At 39.4% G+C, this 21,162-nt stretch overlaps 1 protein-coding gene across 12 annotated transcripts in view; it reads right to left on the minus strand.

Moving 5' to 3' along the window:
* ptprsa (protein tyrosine phosphatase receptor type Sa) overlaps nt 1-21,162 on the minus strand; it is a 262,747-nt gene that overhangs the window by 56,200 nt on the left and 185,385 nt on the right. For all 12 annotated transcript variants that reach the window (XM_071202900.1, XM_071202899.1, XM_071202896.1 and 9 more), the window contains 5 exons: nt 18,679-18,789; nt 8,497-8,766; nt 7,317-7,898; nt 6,395-6,531; nt 6,144-6,288 (listed from right to left, as the gene is read on the minus strand). In XM_071202900.1, coding sequence (XP_071059001.1) covers nt 6,144-6,288; nt 6,395-6,531; nt 7,317-7,898; nt 8,497-8,766; nt 18,679-18,789 — 1,245 coding nt within the window. The remainder of the gene's footprint in view (nt 1-6,143; nt 6,289-6,394; nt 6,532-7,316; nt 7,899-8,496; nt 8,767-18,678; nt 18,790-21,162) is intronic.

The raw sequence follows: 21,162 nt of genomic DNA on the forward strand, positions 1-21,162 counted from the left end.
CTTACAACAGAACCCACGCGTCTGTTCTCCTTTGTTTAACAATACAGGAGAAGAATATTGTCTTGCTATCCTTGTTAAAGCCTTTCCTCAATATGCCTGGTGTTTGCCAGTTCAGTTCCAGATGAACTGGTGTGTATTTTATTCACGCTTAGCTTAATCCTTACTAAAACTAAAATATATAAACTAATTTCCTCCCTCAGGGTCTCTGTAATTATTGCAACCACTAAGCCACTTGATTGTCCACATGAGGATAAATGACATACTGTCATAAAGCCAGGACACAAATAAGTGAATGTTTTCAAAAATATGTTTGGTGTTAATGTGCATTGTTAGTTCAATTTATCATTGCCATTGTCTTGTCCATCTTTCTTTAAATAAACATGATTGAGCAAACCATTTAAAATAATAAATTGGCATTAACTAAAACAATATGGTCCTATGTATGTATTGTTATAAGCTAGCAGGGAGGTAGTGTTCTTTTTAATTTCTTACAGTTTAAAAACACTCTTTTACTTGTGTCTTCCAGCAAATATTAAAACCTACACATCTGTGAACTTTCTAAATAAAATGCAATGCCTCTCACTTCTAATCTGTGCCAAGCTCTTACACAGCTTGTGCTCGACCACAGTGTGCTGCGCAGCGAGCGATAAAATGTGTCACTTCTCATCCAGAGTTTGGTATTATACAGATAAAAGGACATGTATGAACATATTTCTATCCAAGTCGGGTTTCCTTTATCCCTCTAATTTTTGTGTGAGAAGATATTCCCTCCATCTTGGTGTGACAACCCCAGTTCATTATTACATTTGTTTTCTGTTATGCAAGGTAAAAATAGCACAGTAAACAAAAACACAATGAATTACCATCGGAAAAAAGCATTCCACACATAGCAACTCAGAAAACAGAAATCAAATAAAACCCATGGAAACAAGCAGCATATTGTCATTCCAAAAGAAAAGCTAAAGAAATAAATTATGAACTAAAGGAGGGTACTGGGAAATGAATTTCGCTGTAACCCAGGTGACTCGAAAGAAAGAACCACAACAACAGTTAAGGTTCAAAATGACAACTCATGAAAAAAACATGAAAAAACAAGATACTCAGCATAAACTAAAAATAATAACATTATACTTAAAAAAAAAAACAACCACCAACAAACACAAATAAATTACAGGCATTGTTTGCATTATACGTACCTGACTCCCACAAATACTACATGTTTAAGACTTTCTTACCACCAGCACCTGACTACAGAGCGTGCTTACTCTATAGCCAGTGAACAGCAACACTCTCCCTCTCAAGCCAGAAATGTTGAAAATCATCCCAGTTTTAAATCAATCAATAATACCTTTAATTTTGTCTCATTTAGAGGTTGTTTTGGAGACATTTGTGGGTTATTGAGAGGGAGAGAGCTGGCTCTGTGCTGTAGCGAGGGCTGTTTAATACTCATGTATCTTTGGGCCGGAGCGTCCACAAGACTGTGAGAGGGGAAGCCATAATGGGAAAACTCACTCCCAAGATATTCTATTCTTCTGCACTTTGTACACTGACAACCTTCCATGTTAAAAATGTGTTTAAATATATCCCATTTCATAGCCTGCTGCCTATGTATGTTCATACATCGTACTGTCATTTGGAGAATGCTAACACACAAGAATAGAGAAAGAAAGATGGTAAGCGTGTATTTCTGTCTTCATAAAAGTTTAACTACAGTGTTTTGACTGCAGTGTAATTTTAGGCAGGAGAGCAACAAAATGAAAATAACAAACAAGGGATCTGACTATCATAAAAGACTCCTCCCAGTGAGGACGGCATGTTCCAGCACACAACAAATAGGGCAGGACCTCAGCCACAGTTCCCAAACCCTTCTCTGTGTCCAATGGGCTTATTTACTTACGGTCTTACTGGATTCTGAGCCTTTCAGCTTCTTTCCTCCGCTCATATTGCATTTGCAAACTGTCCACGTCAAGAATGATTGCTCAGTTCTCAATCTTTGTGGTGCGAAAAAGGCTGAGAATCTTACAGGGGCCAGGCTATCACAGTGCACAGGCATCCTCATGCCTGATAAGGGTTTAAGACTAGCTGAGGCAAAGCTTTAATAAAGTGCATATCCCATGAAGGCCAGTGTTGGGATTATGGATAGAAGAACTATACAACCACAAAAGAAGAAACTCACTTGAGGTTCTTTTGAAGCTTCCCAGAAAGAGTTTCCCAAATGCTATTTGACGAATAATAAATCATGTCTGCATTCATTTTCTTCACTTTGATGTTGGTCTGTTGTGATATGACTAAGAGCTCTTGATATACAATCTGTAATGTCTAGTAATGGTGTCCTACCTAATCATTATGACATAAGAAAATGCAACATACTTAGTGGATATGAATAACAAACACACAAAATCTTAAATGACGCAGTATGCCAATGCTTTTTGCTATCGTAGTATAAGCACGTGTGCATTTGAATAGTTTTTTCATTAGAAGCCTTAGATGACAGGATGTTCATAGATCATTATGGAATTAATCCCCCCGGTGCCAAATGGCCATGCTGTGGCTCACACAAAATGTCCAATATTTCTAAAAAAACACCCACAATTACAGTAAGTGGGCGGGCTAAACTGCTTGTTTGGCTAAATACAGAGGATTAAGAATCTGCCACTTTAATTTGAGAGATAGATGACTGGCTACTGGCAGGTTCTAGGTATAATCTAAATGTGTAACAAAGCCTGACAATCCAGGGGCCTGGCTCATCGCAAAGCATGAAATTAATTCTGATGCTATGAAATGGGATTCTTAGCTGATACTCTAGGGCTGTGCAGTCCCCTAACACCCACTCCCAGGGTCCATCTTAGGTCCAAATGGCTTGCAACTGGGTTACAGCTTGAAGAATGGGGGGAGCCCTCCCAGCTCTCGGGTTGTGGACACACTCCGGCCACGTCTGAACAGTCTCACAAATGTGTTTTCTCAACCTGGTCTTATTATGGCAGCATACCAAAAGAGGCCTTGCTTCTGAATGAGGGCTACTGTTGCCAGTAAAAAACTCGTGAATTGGTTTCAGCCTGCTGAATTATCGATTGAAAGCCCAATAGAATAGTTGTGGAGATCTTTAATTTGAGAAGATACTTGGTGCACTCACGTTGGAGTAAATGAGCATTTTTTTTATGGCAGTAACTTTTTACGAGTTTGTGACAGAGTAGTCCCCATGACAAAAGCCCCTGGTAATGCTGCTTGGACTGAGCACTTCAACAAACTGCACACATTTTGTACCACAAATAATGGACAATAAAGCAAACATAAAGCACATCATGTTGTCTGGCTTACTTTTTACTTAGTGGAAAAGGGTTTCAGTCTGCTTGATAAGCATTGGGTTCAAATTCAGCTTAAAACGGTTCTGGAAGGCTGCAAGGAGAAAATGGCCCCAACAAAGCAAAAAGCCAATAAAATAATGTCAAAATTGTGCGCAGTCATTTCTCTGTTGTCTGATTTGATTAAAATAATCATTTGTATTTAATGCTGTGTGTTTTACTTTTGTTGGTGTATTGTATGGGCTTATGGTACCCCAGACACTACAGTTTATGTTTTGACCTAAGGACATTGTGTTTCTGTTAACATGTGTGTCCATGTGTGGCCCACAGGCTCCTTTATATTACATAAATAACGTGATTTTCTTCTGGTGTCTTTCCAAAAGGCTGACAGTTTAAATTGTTTTACTGCACTGTAGACACTCCATTTAAGCTATATATATATGTCACAATATCTTTATTGACTTGGATAAATAAACATGCTGCTATTCCTGACCTGTAAGACAAGCAAAACAGCAGACAAGTCAGTTTAATATTTAACCGTGTCATTAGGAATGCTTACTCTATGCATTCAATTTTCTGTTAGTGTTTCAGAAAAAAAAAAAACAGTTGGATTAATGAATATGTAAAGGTCTTTAAGGTTATGGGCAGACTGAATCCCTTAACCACGCAATCACTTACCTCAACGGATCCAACAGATCAAGTTATTTTTTGTGTTGTGGGAAATATTTTACTTTGTCTTACTTTGTATGGGACTTTTCTGACCTCAGAAATGACAAACCAATGGATGTGTATCCCATTTGCAAAATAAACTTGTGATATATTTTCACGGAGGAGCCCCTTGTCTCGAGACTTGAAAAAAGCCATCAGTTTGACTTCTTTGTTGAATGGGCAAAGGTATTGTTTTGTCTGCTCTGCCTTCAGTGTAGTTGCCTGTGTCTGTTGTGGACTTTGGTTCATGCAATAACCTGACTTGGGCATGAAAATAGCAGCAAGCTACAGTTTGGATTGATGTCAAACCGCTATTATTTTGAAGAACCCCGAAAGTAACAGAAAAAAAAAAAAATCCAACCCACATATTATTTTTCAAAAGACTCAACATAAAAGGAGGAGGACACAAAGTGAGAAAGGAGATGTCAAGCCATTCCAAGGAGAGCTTTTGTTCCATTGTACAGGGGAACAGGTGGCAAATAGAGAAACACAGCTGGAATAGTGTGATGTGAGAGGAAGAGAGGAGTGTATCCAATCCAATCAGCTTGTGGTTTACCAGTCAAGAACAAATGCAAAAACAGAGGTAAGGAAATCACAAACACACATCGACAGGTGAAGATGTGCACACACACTCGAGACAAGAATGGTACTGAATGAACAGAAAATTATTATCATGCTTGGAATGATCAAAGATCAACAGCTACGCCAGTGGGCAGGATTGAATGTCACATGCAACTGGCGCTCTCCTCAGTGACTCTGCACTGTGTAGCCCTGCTGCCCAGCAGTACCAAAAAGAACTGTGAAGTGGTTGTTCCAAAGCCCCCACAGCCGGATGTGGGGGTACATCCAACAAGTTGCACTGGTAGAAACAGAAAATGTGTTAAAAGAGGTCTACTCCCACCGCCATGGCTCTCCTATGTCTCAGTAAAGGTCCTTGCCAATTTATTTACAGTAAAGACAGCCACTCCCACAATGAATTTATCTTTATCCCTGCCTTTATATATTTTGTATCTGCAGGATCCACAATAACAACCTCAGTGCAGCAACTAATCCCCTAAACCTGGCTGCATTTTCACGGCTCTGTACCATTAATGCATTAAATGTCAATATACAATGTCATTGTTCATCTTTGTGTGCTGTGTAAACCCAAAATACATTAATTTCATACCCTGTCATCCCTACAGTTCCTTGGCTACTATTGGATATTTGATTGGATAAGCTGTGTGTATTTTCTTTCCCCACTACTGCAAGTTATTATATCACTAATGTTATTTTTAGCAGGGTGGTTTTAAATAATTCAGTTGTGTTCCTGCCATCTGTAAAATAAAATAATCAGGGCAGAACTGATATACTGGAATACATTCAGGAAGTTGGCATGCAAGTATTTTGGTGACTGCTGATTGTGTTTTTCTTTAATGAGTAAACTCAACAGCAAATTCCCCATCTCCAATTTGAATACAGTTCATATGAGAGCCTTGGCGGTCACAGAGGAGAGCTGACATTTTTTGTGTCTCTGTCACACGGAAGAAAGTGCACTTGCTGTTGACAAAGGAAAAGCAAATATGAATAAATGTGAAAGGGGTAAAAATAAACGGCCACAATTGTAAGTGTACGTATAATTCATTTACACTCATGCATTGTTGGCACTAGAGTCACCTTATAAAATAAGGTAATTCTAAAATGAAAAGGTTGTAAAAAACTAAAAAAGTGACTTTAGCCATTTGTAGCCTAATTTTAACCTTAAATCACCAAAAAACGTAAAAGTTGGTCTACATAAGTTACCATACTAATATTGTTACACTGAGGTTAACATAATCAAGATGCAAAAACAACATGTTTTAGAATGAAGTCAATGACACATTAGTTAAGTCAGCTTGTTATGTAGTTCAATTTGTGAATCAGCTTTGAACCCTGACCATGTCCAAGATAACACAATCATAGTTCAAAGGGGATGGTGCCGTTGACATCACAGGAAATACCATTGACAATCTCTAGTAAAAGAAAATGCACACATAACCTCATTAGAATTCACTTCAAACAAGGCATACAATAATTGTACTGCTTTCCTGGAGAAAATGCTTGTTAGCCAACCCACAGAGAAGATGAGAGAAAACCAAATGAAGGGCTACATACTGGCTTGCAAGGTCTTCTGTGTTATTTCATTGGTGAAGGCTCCAATGCCTTTGTTAGAGATGGCTGCCATGGAGAAGTGGTACTCAGTGTTTGGGCGGAGATTTCCCACAACATATGAAGATGCGGGCCCAAATGTTTTCTTCATCTATTGAGCGAGAGCAATGTTATTGACAATGTTATATCATGAAAGGATGATGTACATCTGTCAGTGCGAAAAGTATTGAAAAAAGAAAAGAAAATTGAATTCTTACCTGGGTCCCAAAGCGGCCTTCCCTGTAGCGAAGTTCATAGTTTACAATTCCTTCTTTCTCATAGGCTGCTTCCCAGGTCAGTTCAATGCTGGTATCGGACACAGCACCAACCTGAAATTTGGATGGTTGACCTGGAACTGAAGAACATAGCAGGACGTTGAAGGATGTATTACTAGACATTTGTAAAGAGATAGGAATGAATTATACTGTACACTTTGATACAGCCAAACTACCATTCAAAATAGGGTGTTAAGAATGTGTACAATTGAGTACTTCTTCCTGTTCATAGATTTCTACACACTACCACAATGAATATCATGATATTTGGTATAAAATGGAGGAAGATTAGATTGAGAAAAAAAGATTATAAATGAGTACAAAAATGTGTTCCCCAGTCGCAATCTGCTTATGGTGGAGTCTCTGAAATGGACGTGCCTCCTTGCCCTAGCATGGATGCAGTAATTTTGCTCAGCTCAGAAACTGCTCCTGGTGAGTTCTCAGATTTTTTCTCATTTCTGAAATGCGGCTGTTTTTATTCAGACTGCCATGATCAAACATACTTTTGTCATAATTTGCAGAGGCCGCAGATGTGTGGGTGAACCTTGCACAGCAGGGGTGAAAACTTGTCTCTCTGGCAGCAGGCACATTCTGTTTAAAGTTTCAGAAACTGTGCTGCTGATGCACAAAAACAGCTGAAGATGTTCTTCATTGGCTGTCAAAGTCTTCTCCTCCAGCAGAAGGCAGGAGAACAAATGCAGCTTTCACTAGTTTCTGTTTAACTCATTTCAAACCTACTTAACAACTTGTTTGTACATCTTACAGGTGACTATTGTATGCAATATTGCCAAGTATGAAATTCAGACAGCAATGAAAGTAAAAATACTGCCAAGTTTAAACTAAAAATCAGTTTTCCTATTCTTACCTCCTTGCAGTACTTTGACATGGATGGGCTCCGAGAAGGGTCCGTCTCCTACAGAAGTGAATGCTAGGACTTTTATTGTGTATGTCTCTTGAGGAACCAGACTCTGGATAGTGGTGAGAACGCTGTCCTGGACATTGTGGATCTGCCAAAGGCTCATGGGTTGGGAGTCGTCCATTGTGTAATAAACGCGATAGCCCTTGATCTGCCCATTGGGCTCCTCAGGCTCTTCCCAGCGAACCATCATGGTGTTTTGGGATATAATCTGTGCCTGGATGTTCCGTGGGGGACTGGCAGGGGCCTGTTCACCAGTCCGAGTTTCTACTGGTTCACTGGGAGGACCCTGGCCGATTGTGTTGACAGCTGAGACACGGATTTCATACTCTGTGTTGGGATAGAGGCCACCAATGCTGTAACGTGTAGTGGTGATGTCGTCCACAGTCTCATACTTGCTATCTGGGGACTTGGCCCTATACTGGATGATATAGTAAGTCACTGGGTCTGGGTTGCCTGAGTCCCAGGTGATGGTCACACTGGTGGCAGTGGTTTCAGTAACCACGGGGGTACCTGGAGGCTTGGGAAGAGCTGTTATGGTGACAAAACAGGACGGGAAGAGAAAACAGTCATTTTTCAAGATATGAACTGATCAAAGAACTTTGTAGCAAAAACTGATAACTGGCTATTTCCTTCAGAATGTTCAAATTGTATAACACCAATACATGTTTCAATCTTGATACAGTCGGCTATTGTACTGACAGCCTCTGGGGGCAATGGCCAAATATTTTAGGGGATTCCGATGAAGCCAGCACATTTCAAGATAACCACAACGTTAACAGTTCAAAGGTTAACTTGAGTTGCGGGAATGCCGTTGGAGGAAACAACCTCTATAACCTCTATGGCTAATCTCTATAAACATATATCTAAATATGCCTTTAAAAAAACTTCTCTTCACACAGATTGTTTAAATGCAACAACCAAGTCCACTCAAATGTGATGAGTCAATAATACTTGGACTACAAACAGGCTGCAGATGGACACCAGAATGCATCTAATAAAACACACTCTTGTCCCATTTGTTTTTCTAGTGTTCACATTATAACTGCACTTTTCTGTACATTATTTAAGACTTAATTGCAGATAATATTTGTTTATACAACTCTTCACAAGCACAGTTTTCTCTTACATTTGACAGTGATCTGCGCCACAGCTTCAATGATGCCGAGGCTGCTCATAGCCACGCAGGTGTAGTTGGCTGACTCACGGACACTGCTCAGTTCGAGAACATTCCTGCCCACTGGCATCTCGTCCTCCGGTGTCAAATCCTCTGTGTTCAGCATCCACTTGACGTAAGGCATGGGCGACCCTACCGCCACACATGTTATGTTCACACTGCCACCTGGCATAATTTCTTGACTCGTTGGTGGAATGGAGAAGCGAGGAGGAACCCGCCGGACTGGGAGAAGGCATGAGGAAGGGGAGAGGATGACAAAAAAGGGCAAGGGAATCAAAAAAAGAGAGAGGTAACAAGAGAGGCCGTTGAAAATGGACCCTTCTCAAGGAAATATTTAACACAAAAGGTTCAACATGGTACATGTGAACTGAAACACAAAATAAAAGAAGTAGACTTTTCAAAACATAAATAATATACAAATGAGAAAGAACTAAACTAACAGAACTGCTTCAACAACAAAGTAGATTAACAATAAAGCAACGATTCATAGCAACAAGGTTCCATTGACCAATATTTGACCCATCACAGCACAATTAAAGTCACAAAAATCTATTATGAGTTTCTCATCTTTGAAACTGAACTGCTAATACATACAACTACAGCATAACCTGATCACGAAGTATGAAGGTGTGTAGTAAAGGCCATGTGATAATGCTATCACATAAAGCCACCATGGCAACCTGGAACTTCCTGTCCTCTCAGGCACACATGCCAAACAGGATATAGGCCATCACAGGCTTCTCCCGTAGCACAGGAAGTGTAGGGTTACTGGGCTCTGACCATCTCTTCAAGACCTCTAAACACATTCCAGCATAAGTTTGCACTTGACACCTGTCTTTCTACCTAGATATCTTAAAGATGAGAAACTTTAATCAGATTTTTGTGGTTTAGGGTAGATCCACTGGACAAAGCCTTATTAAGATCTGACACGGTTCCATTGATAGATGCAGCTATCAGTTTCACAGACAGCATGCATAAATAGACCGAGGTAAATTAAGAAGTAAATGATAACAAAATCAGATATAAAAATTGAGGTAAAATGCATAGAGGAATATAACTGAAGGGTCGCTAGCATGCCCAGACAAAAGACGATTGGAGAGGAAAGAAGAAATACAAGACAGAGGATAAAGTTTCTGAGGAGAGGAACAAAGAGTGTCAGAGGAAGAAAAAAGAGAGGGGAAGGTTTGGAGGAGGGTGAAGGGTAGGTAACCCACTTCAATGCTGTGTAAACTTTGTTTTTCTTCAGCAAATGTGACAAAATGTGATGGTGGCACATTGTCACATCGCAGTCCCAGTTAACACAAAATACGTATTGCAGAACAAGGTATGTGCCTAGAAATACATAGAAAATAACTGGTAGTTGTAGCTAGAGAATCTACAATCACAGAGTGTTGGAGTCAAGAAACAGAACTGGATCAACAGGTTGTAGAAATCCAGAGGACAAGAAAGAGAGTTTGAGGGAAAGGGAAATAGAAAGGTAAATGTATTAGGGCAGAATGGCAGCTAAGAGAGGGACAGGGAGGACCTCAAAACTCATGAATAGGAGTTGAGTGGAGGAGGTTGAAAATGAGTCTGAGACACATTGGAAGGGCGTGAAAGGTACTGTGTCATTAAATGTGTGTATATGTGTATATACATAGATGTATATATTTTCTGCGTTGGTATAGGCATGAGTGCGTGTGTACAGTATGCAAGAGTTAGAAAGTGAAAGAGTATGAGTTAGCAAAAACACAGTGTTCATGAGAGGCATCCCAGCAAGCACTTGACAAATATATCATTCAAGAGGTGACCATGTTCAACACTGACTGAGCAATCTTATTGTTTGCTTTGCCTAAGCGCCACAATGTGTTGGATAATTGCCCATTTTGCTAATAGTCTAATGCAAAATATTTTTTGTTACAATAAAAAAAATATATATTAAGCCAATATGGACAAAAAAAACAACTTAATAAACATATGAGTTATAAATTCAACCAAAAAAGATACAGACAACAACTATGGACTAACACACACTAAAACCAAAGTATCTACATCTATTTAATGTCAAAATGTTTGTTGGGATGCAGTAGATCAAAGAGAGAGAAGCAATGTATTGCCAATGTGGGAGTAAAAAATGATCAACTAAATGGAAGAGCTGACTAAGAGACAGACAGATAGACAAGACAGGAAAGACAGGACACGAGAGACAGGACACGAGAGACAGGACACGAGGCAGAACAAAACAGACTCAAGCAGCAAGACAGCAGACAAGAAGACAGAGGGAGACGGGCAGACAGACAGTGACGTATGGGCACGCAGACATACTGTACAGTACGCAAAGAGGAAGGGGATTGGGTTTGATTGTCTTAGAAAGGGAAGGAGGAAGAGGGCATAAGTGAAGGATAGAAAAGGGAGACTGTGATTTTAAAAACAAATTAAAAAAAACAATAGACCATGGCTCAAAGTGGGTTTTTGAGGTCTCACACACTGGGGCTTCAAATCAAGAATAAAGTACACCTCCCCTCCATCCCACCTTAAACATTACACCTCAATGCAAATGTCACTTGGGAAGTTTTTGGGTGGGGGATGTGAGGTGTGTGTGGGGATTAAGGGGGAGATTCGGGGGGGAGACTGAGAGGTAGGATAGGTAGCATTCCAAAATATACCGTGTCGATCCAAATGGGATTCATATGATCGTTGCATGGGACACTTATCACCTACAAACACGGGGATATTAACCAGAGAACTGCCATTTTCTGACCTGAGCACCGAGGAAAAACAATCACTCAAATGTATATAGCATTGCCAAATAGGTTAGTAATCTAATGCAAGCTCGCATTATGTGCAATATCCAAATGGTCAAAATGTATCTACTGTTGCTGGATTGTATCAGCCATATCCATAGTAAACATTAAAAGTTATAGTTAAAAGATAATCAAAAATGGATGGAGACCTTCTGCAGCCACTGTTAGGCTTTTAATGTATCCTTCTCTCTAGTACTTTACATTTATTATCTAAGTCCTGTAATTCACTGATAATGTCAATTATGTTTCTACCTTGGGCAAGACATGACCTAAGCTAGAGAGCAAAAACTTCATCGTTGACCTTTGAGAAAATGCTCTTTTGTGGTACACAAACTCCCACACTGATTTGGCAAAACATGTACCAAGAACCAATGGTTGAGTATTCTGTCCTTGAACAATGTCAAATTTCGATAAATTAGAATCAAAACACGGCTACAAAAGATCCATTGAAATAGTAACTAAGAATCTGACCTGTTCTTCCCTGATCTGACTATAAAAATAATACAATTAAATTGAATGGGTTGCATTACCTTTTGGTTAAGATATTATGCTTTGTGTCTTTATGACAAGTATGATTATATAAATAGGAGTTATTCCAAAACATGTTGAAGTGGAAAAAAGGACATAAAATATTATCACTGTTTTGTAATGTGTCCAAAAAGATGCCTTACTTAACAACACAGGTGAAAAGGCAGCCCATTCCTCAGACAGACATGCATGGGTGTGGCTATGGCATGAGTGACATTTACAGGTCTACTTAGGCAGAACCAATACAATAAAAAAAAGTCACCGGAGCCCATCCAAGCATGCCATTCATTCCCAAATGTAGCATTGTTCACACACAATACATTCAAATAAAAGGGAGTACATCTTTTAAAGACTTTTCTTTTTGTCGCTGCTTTTAATTGAACTATTCATATCTTAAACTGCACTGTAACTTTTATCCATGCACTTTTTCTTTTAATGTTTAATTGAACTATTCATATTTTAGACTGCACTGTAACTTTTATCCATGTATTTTTCCTTTTAATGTTTATTTTATTAGCTTTTCTTTTTTAAAGCTTAATGTCTTTCATTTTTTGTAAAGCACTTTGAATTGCCTTGTGTTGAAAAGTGCTATATAAATAAACTTGCCTTGCCTTGCCTAAATCAAACCGAACAAGTCGACGAAAAAATAACTAAGTTCAAGCATAGACATTACAGCGTGCTGAGTGCAGCTGTGTTGGACAAAAAGTTATGCATCAATACCATTAGATGTTTTTCGCTATGATTTGTCTCTGCTTGAAATGTGGTTCCAATCCAAAAGAATGGTGGAAACTAAATAGGGCAGACATGTGCTTTTTCTTTTAAGGGTAAATGTCCAAAAAATGGTGTCTTATACTGCACTTCTCTCCCATGAGCTCAGGTCAGCCAGTTACCTACAAGCTGAAGCAACTGAGTGAAAGGGATTTCCCCACAGGAAGATTTTTCTGTTCACCTTTGTGCACCTACACTGCAAAATGCCTAAGGATCACAAAAAAAAAACGTTCTTAATGTTTTCATGGCACTGGGGTACTCACAGATTATGGAGAATTGGGGGGAATCCACCTTTCAACAGCATGCAAAGTGTGTCTGACACCAATACATAGTCTGGTTACAACAGAAGATCAAGAGCTCAAGGTCAGTTGATGCTACAGTAAATTAAGCTCTATTTTGGAAGAGACAACAATCAATGTTAAAACCCTGTAGAAACGAGGAGAACAACCTAATCTGTGTATAAATGTCAGTATCACATGCAATGAGTAATTCAACTATGATTATGTAGGCCCGTAGGTAACGCACATGTCAATGGTCATATTAGCTAACTAAACCTGTGTGTATGTGTGCGAGTGGCACCTCTGCTATCCTACCCTTGACATGAAAAGCAAGTGAAACAAAGAAAATAAAGAATCCCAATTGCATAGACAGGCTCCTATTTCATAGAGACCAGGAGCCCAGCCGGACCATTTGGAATGGAGAGATAGTAAAACAAACATATACCTTTCATTTGGACTACTTAAAATCTTGTTTCAAGCCCCAATGTGGAGAAAAAGACAAGAAGCCTTACATTGGACGAGGTGAAAAGCAGTCGAGAGAGAACGCCAGAGTACTGCACTAACTCTTATAGTGGGCTGTGTTGTGGAGGGATTTGTGCCAAAAAACAGAGGTCAGAAGGTGGACATTATCGGCCATTTTGGTGAGGCAGTTTTTGCTGCCCCAAAATGAAGGGGGAAGCCAAAATAATGTGCAGCCTTTAGTGTCACCTTGAAGCTGAGATTACACCCTCTTGCTGCCTGAGGATACAGGTGCAGTATGGAGATCCTTTAGTCACACTTGCTGGGTGAGGCCCGCAGCATTTACATATAAGCCGCAGGGGGTCGGCCTGCATTAACATACCTCGGCTGCGCCAATGTTAAAAAGTCACTATCCGTGGCTCATCAAAATGGAAATTATTACCTAAAGGAAATGGTTGGGAATCTTGGCAGGGGTAGCTTAATGATAGCAAGCAGCGGATTTAGGGGATTTTAGAGTGTATAACATTTTCTATTGTCTTACATGTAGATGCCATGTCTACTCACTGTAGTGATCCCTTCAGTGATTATTATAAGTCAGATTGAGAAAGGGAGTGTATTCATATTTGTATTATAAAACAGGTGAGGAAACCTTTGTTTTGGATGAAAACTAAATGCACTTCTGATAGCAACGAGAAACGTTTTGAAGGTGACCAATAACTTCAGGACTCCTTGAGACAAACAACTAATAGAGATGGCAGGATTTTGCTTTGGCCAGTGAGAACATAAGGTGTAATCTAGCTTTCTTTCCCAACGTTACACACAAATGCAGAGCAGGACATGCAAGCACATTCAAAGTCAGGCAGATACCATTGAAGGAGGGCAAACATGCACATGCGTACGTCACAGCACAGTCTTTCTGCATCAGTGTTATTCTTAGAATTTATCATTTAAATATAGACATTTTTAGGCTTTTATTATTCTCAGTATCCTACAATGGGATTGTGCCGTGTTCTGTGGACATTATTATGTAGAGGGCCGGAATGACAGATTATTGATTGGCATTTCTTTACAGACTCAACTGCTACACTTACTGATAGAAAATCTTTGGATAACCAATTGGTGCTTACAGGGGTTGGAATTGAAACCCGCTTTTTTTGTCTGAGATAACTGCTATTTTCGAAGGGATGATTATATATATTTGTCTAATGACTCTCTTTATGGATGAATGATGTGTCTGGAGCAAGTGAAATAAATCTATCATGGGATCTCATTTTGGTTAGTGTGACTAACTCTTACAAAGCAAAATGGCTCAAAATGGCTATGGGACAGTAGTCATTACCAATAAAGCTATCAGATATCAGATACAGAGATCAAATAAGACTGATCAAATGAGGCACTGATAAAAAAACTCCCACTCTTAGAGGAGAATTATAGGGATGAAATTGTCTAATCTATCTACCTAAATGTATGATATGCCTAATATGTGCAGTGTTGTTGAGCCATGTGTATAATAGCCAAAAACAATGGCTCCTTTAAAAAAAATATCTATCTGAAGTACTCATAAGAATACTGGAGCCATAATATTTACCGGCAAGAACTGCAGGTGGTGACATGATATTCAGTATGGATATGATTCAGTTGGATAGGCCTGGTGTCCATGTTGGTGCTGACATTTACCGTACAGTAGGTACAAGTCCTTAAGAGATGGTCAAAGCCAACTGCAATATAAATAATCAGAAAGCTGCTTGCATTAAACTCAGAGTCATGCCTTACTTTCTCCTCATGTTTGTTGTATGACTACAGTATAAATGCATAACAGAACACATGAGTGTGTATCCTTTAAGTCCAGTTAGAGGATCGCCGTTACTTTTGTCTTGTTAACCTACACATCTATTTTATTCAGAGTGTGTATGTTTAAGAGAAGGAGGGGTCTCAAATAATACATTATAATATGATTGAGTGCCATTACTGCAAGGGATCCCAAACAGCAGTCACTATACGAAACCAATCACATCTAGCTACAGCTATTTAAAAATAAAAATATCTCTGAGTACCAGCTAAGCAACAACGAACGTGATGTCGAAGTCATTATATTGTTATTGATCCACACGACACTGTAAATGGCATCCCTTAATGGCTGCCTGAAATCACCATGGAACCCAATCAGGTCTAATTTTTTCAGCATTGATTGCTATAAACAAGATGACAGGAAGACTGGCTGTATACACACTTATTATTTCATTCGGCATTTGCATTCGCACTCCGAGAATCAAGAAGCAGAGCAGCATCATTGTGAAAAAGAAACACAACTCTCACATACAAATTAACTACAAAAAGACAAACACTTTGTAACAGAAAAGTAAGATCAGGAAAATAACTGAAACAAAGGAAAACTCACAAACACAACACGGTAATCACAACAAAAAAAAATACTAAATAAAGGAAAGCCAAAATATCAGGTTGTATCAGGGAAAACACTTGTTGAGAAACCAAGGGAAGAGAATAAATCAATTGAACAAACCACACAAGGAATGCAGAAAGAAAAAGACCAACACGGCCAAAGGGATTTTGTACAGGCATGCGAGCGCAGTTACATTCTCCCATCATGCAACAAGTTCTGTTATTTCCACGTGCTGGGTGTCCATGACAACACGTGCAAGAAAGCCTTTAGGTGCAGAAGCAATACCAAAGGATGCAAAACGAGAAAAGGCCCCACAATGCAAACATAAAGGTAATTTAACAAGACCCGAGCTAATCAGGTTTGCTTTCATCATTTCTTCCTCGAAATTAAGATACATTTCTTTCATAATCATTTAGCAGTTTGGATAAACTGATTAGTATTTCTTCAAATTAGTAATGAATCGAGCTCTGCAATAGGCAAATACAGCTAAAAATGTTCAACATGTTGAATTTTTTTTTTTTCAAATGTGGGTTAAAAAAAGTAAAAAAGAAAAAACACACCAACCTTCTCGAAGCTCTGAGGGATGTAAAGGGGTTGATGCAGAACACAATGACATGAGGAGAAGAGAAAAATAGGGGAAACACAGAGAGAGTAAAAAAAGCCACCTCAAGGTGTTTAGCTGCAGCTACATTTCCCTTTTCTTTAACTAGTTTTTTCCTCCCTTTCCCTTGACCCTGCTATCAGTGACACCCATCTAGAGAGTACACTTGCCTGGCCCCCCTCCCCCTTAAATCTTTGAACCAAAACAATCAGATACACTCCAGTGGCTGCACTGTCGCCTGGTAAGAAAAAAATAGTGAGGCGCCACTGGAGTCAAATCAAGCGTACCATACTCATAATTCAAAATGCACAAGCTCCTTATAGCCACAAGGAGAGGCTCCTGTGGTGGCTGTATTTGCTTTGTTAGAGAAGGAAACAAAATAAAGAAAGAAATAAAGAAAAACTAATGAGAGATAGAAAAGAAAAAAGACACAGTTTGGGCTGAAATTAGCAGCTGCAGTTTAAGAAAGTAACAGTGAATTTTGTTGGGAGCCAATCAGTACAAATGGCATTATAGTTTCTGTTTGGGAAGAAGACTCAATTGTTCCCTGATGAAGTATGCCCCAGATACAATTTAGGATTGTTATTTTGTTTCTGAAAATTGATCCCTACCACAGCTGCTAATCTCAAGTGCATTTCGCTTTGTGAACAAAACATAGTCAACATCAAGTATCAGAATTGATTGACAAAAGTTAAATGAAAACAGACAAAGGTTGACACCATCAAGGCATAACAAGTGTGTTACATACTGTGGAAGTACCTGACTAATTATGACCGTTGTGTAGTTTATATAAAGCATGCTGATGGAGCCAGTGTTCATGGAGTTTGCATGAATTGTTGGATATGATATCAGGGAATAGCTGTGTGTTTTTGACAAAAAGAACAACTAAATAACCCACTGCTGTGTCAACAAAGTTCCCATTATAGTTTTTTAATGATTCGTGTAGTGCTCTTAACTGTAATGTTCCGTGAACCTCCTAACTTCTGCTATGCTGTACGTGAAAAAGTGGATTTCTCCTTCATGTTAAATGTCAATGCCTCACAGTGGTGACAGCATGAGCCTCAAGGAAGAATGCTGGCAAGGAGAGACACACATCTTGATGAACCATTTGTTACCTTCCTCAGCTCAAATAATGTGTCTTCCCTATGCTGCTACTTCACAGGATATGATAATAGCAATAATAATGAAAAATCAGCTCCCTGACCCATTTTATAATGTCAGGCTAGTGAATTATTTATCGGGAACAAAGTTATTTAGTACACAGCAGAGGGAACACACTGAGTAGATACCGAGGCATCTTTATTTAATATGCACAATATAAATAAAACATGTCGAAAATGCATCTGCTTCAATTTATCAGAGCTCCCTCAACAGGGATTCATTGTCATTTAAGATTAGTGGTAGGGGATAGGCTTTTGTCTTCATTGCATGTTTCCAGTGAAACTCAACGTTCCCTGTGACTGATTGTTGTTCATATCTTCACTTTGCTGGAACATGCCAGCCAAAATGACTTCTGACTGTATAAGGATTTAAAGATAATACCCCAAAGCAGAAACAGGGGAATACTATGGATTTATGCTCCAGAACACCATGAATAAAAAAAGAGGAAGAGCACTATTTATAATCTATGCAATTGAGCATTGTGTTGTAATACAGAGCAGCTGACTGTGTTAAGAGTCCCTTTACATTAATTCACCACAAGGGAATACTTTCTTCCTCTAAATCTGGAGGAGAAGGGGGTTGAGATTTTGATTGGTGGCCATTAATACCTTGCCCCACAATCAAAATCCAGACTTACCGTTATGCTCCTGTACCTGAAAAAAGCTAATCAAAAAGAAGTCTTTTCCGACTCTTTTTGGATACCGTAACTTGGACGGAGGGGGAGACATTTGGTCGAGCACACATTAAGAGGTAACAGGCGTCGTTACAACGGATAGGGTAAAGACATACGGCTTGTTGTGCTACACATTTCCTTCCAAGCGAGTAGGGGAGGGCATTCAAAGACAAAATGGAGCATAACATCATCACAGAGAAGAACATTAGTTGGTCAATTATAGTTTTACATTTGGAAATTTCAGTGCATATGAAAATTACATTTGTGGGCAGGCAATAGTAGCAATATTAAAAGATTGATATTACTCGGGTAATGCTATTTTGCAAAATACATTTTGTGCAAATACAGCTGGGCTAGAATGGAAGCAATTATCATTTGTTAAGCTCAACAGTAATGCCCCTTAAAGCTGAGCTGCACTGTTAGTAACAATGGGTGGATCTTTGTATTTTTTGGCCTGTATTCGGGGCCGGGTTGCTCCCTACCTCGCACATAAAGGTTGGCAGGGGCCGAGTAGCGCACGCCTTCCATATTAGACGCCACGCACTCGTACTTCCCCTGGTCGGTCTCCTCGCTGTTCTCGATCTGCAAGGCACCTGGGAAAAACAACAAGAAAAACAAGAGGGGAGGGGAGAAAGATAGAACAAGAGAGAAAGAAAGAAGGCAGAAAAGAGAGATTAGTCAATTTGTCAGTGACAGGGCATGAAGTTGCAGACAATCTTCTTAGTACAAGGTATTCTCAATTTCTCAGGACCATTTTGTCAACAACTCTTTCTCTCTGCAATGCTAATGCGGACTGCCATGACACACTGTGTTCCTCTCCAGCCTCAGCCATCCATAGAAAAAAAGAAGGGGAATTAAATAAATAACAATGTGGACTGAATCAGTCACACTAAATGTGTAGCTCTGTTGGTGTATGCAACTCATATGAGACATGGGATCTCTTCAACAAAGAAATGCTGTAAAGACTTAGTAATGATGTAAGTGTGATGAAAGGTAATAGGAAAGGATGCTGAGATGGTTCTGTAAACTGAGCAAGACAAACAAATGTCCCTTTGCATAGTACTCACCAAGGGAGTCTGTGTGTATCGGAGAAGAGGGGTCATGGGAAAATATCCAGACATATAGTTCATGTTTCAATGAACTGGCATGGTGCATATGCAGCAGCTCATTCCATTGGTACAAATGAGAAATTCAAATCTTAAATTATATATTGTAAACATATAGGGAGATAGAAAATATATTTGTACCCGCATGAACTGATATACTAGCAATTGAAAGTCATTTTTAACTTGTTATTCATGTTTTTATTTATTTATAATTTGTCATATTTGTTTGTTTCCTTCACTATTTAAATTCACTGCCGCATAATAGTGTTTAAGGGTATACAGCTTTATAAGAACCCCTTCGGTCTTCAGTGTTTAAAACGTACTGTATATATTATCACATTTTGGATTGTATCTATAGTATGTGAAATAAACTCAACATAATTGCTTAGCAACAACAGTGGAGAGGGGCGTGGGGGACAGAGGAGGGAGGTGAAACAATGGGCGTCAGATCATTCCTCGTTAGAGCGCTGTTGACGGCACTTCCTGATGATATCATTAGGGCTTCTGGCTGGCTCAGCAGACAGATTGCAGCCCAGGCCTCCCTGACAAACACAGCACCATCGCTCGTTAGCGTTTAGCCAGGAAGCATCAATACGCCAGCCGCTACCCAGGATGCTTTGTAATATACCATAACCTACTCCATCACATAAGCAATCAAAGTGAACACAATGTTATACAAAGCAACTATTCTGGAACATTGGTCTAATAACGTTTTTCAGCTGTGCCCCAAATGAGATCATCGATCGTGTTTAATTATAAAGATTAGTCACGCTTCCTCCTTTGCCACAGCCTAATACTCTAGGAGTATTTTACACCTTGGAGTCAAAACAAAGATATCTACTCTTAGAAAAAGAAAACCGACCTGAAGCTATCTCGTCTATGTTTTGCCCTTCTCTTCATTTCCCTCTACAGCTCAGATCATCCTCAACCCCCAGAGGGAGCTGTTCCTGGCACATAGCTCATGAACAACATAATAATGTCTACCTGCAGAGTGCAGGTGGTGGAGTCCTTGCTCTGCGTTTAGGCAGGAATCTGATTTGGATGTGTTTGATGTGTGCTTGGAACAGCAAATGCCAGCCTGGTGGCAGGTGGCTTGGAATGTGCTCAGAAACCTACTGCTCATCACCACGGAGACCACAGAGTAAGGACTGTGTGAAGTTCAACTCCGGGTGGACGCTTCCAGAAAGCTCTGCCAGAGGCTCGTAAGCCTCAGTCCCTGTGCTAAATTATAACATATTTGGTAGGCGGAAGTTGAGGTTACCATTTTTTCATAGCTTCATGAATAGTAATGTTGAAGGGTTCGTTGTGGACCACAGCTTGTTTTTTGTACCAATCCCAAACAGCTAAATTAGAGGACATGTTCTGTTATCATATGTCATATCTCATCACTCTGAATATCAACTGTTCAAGGTCTGCCAGTCTAAATGCTTCCAACAATTACATATGTGTTTTACTTAAATGAATATTTAACATATGTCAACTGAAGGTCATCATTACTCAACCACAAACATGCAGAGGGTGACAGATAATGAGCCAAGCAAAGATAGAGGGATAAGACGTTTTTTTTCTAAACCTCTTGTAAATCAAGGTGAGTAACAATTTATCTTACTGAATTAACACTGACAACAGCAATATTGAAGAATTGAACTGCAAACACTGAATTAATTAGATTTGCGTGAACAAATGTTTGATGAATAAAAGTCCAGAAGGAGAGGGATAGAAAATGTAGGAGATTGAGAAAGAGGGAGCGCAACAGAGAAATCACAACTTTGTTCTATTTTAAGATGCTTTATGCTCCTCTCTCCGTCAGATTCACACATAGCAGAGATGCAATATCCCCCTGCTATTATCTCTTCTGTC

This window comes from Pseudochaenichthys georgianus, chromosome 4 (genome assembly GCF_902827115.2).
Source record: "Pseudochaenichthys georgianus chromosome 4, fPseGeo1.2, whole genome shotgun sequence".
Classification (NCBI taxonomy): Eukaryota; Metazoa; Chordata; class Actinopteri; order Perciformes; family Channichthyidae; genus Pseudochaenichthys; species Pseudochaenichthys georgianus.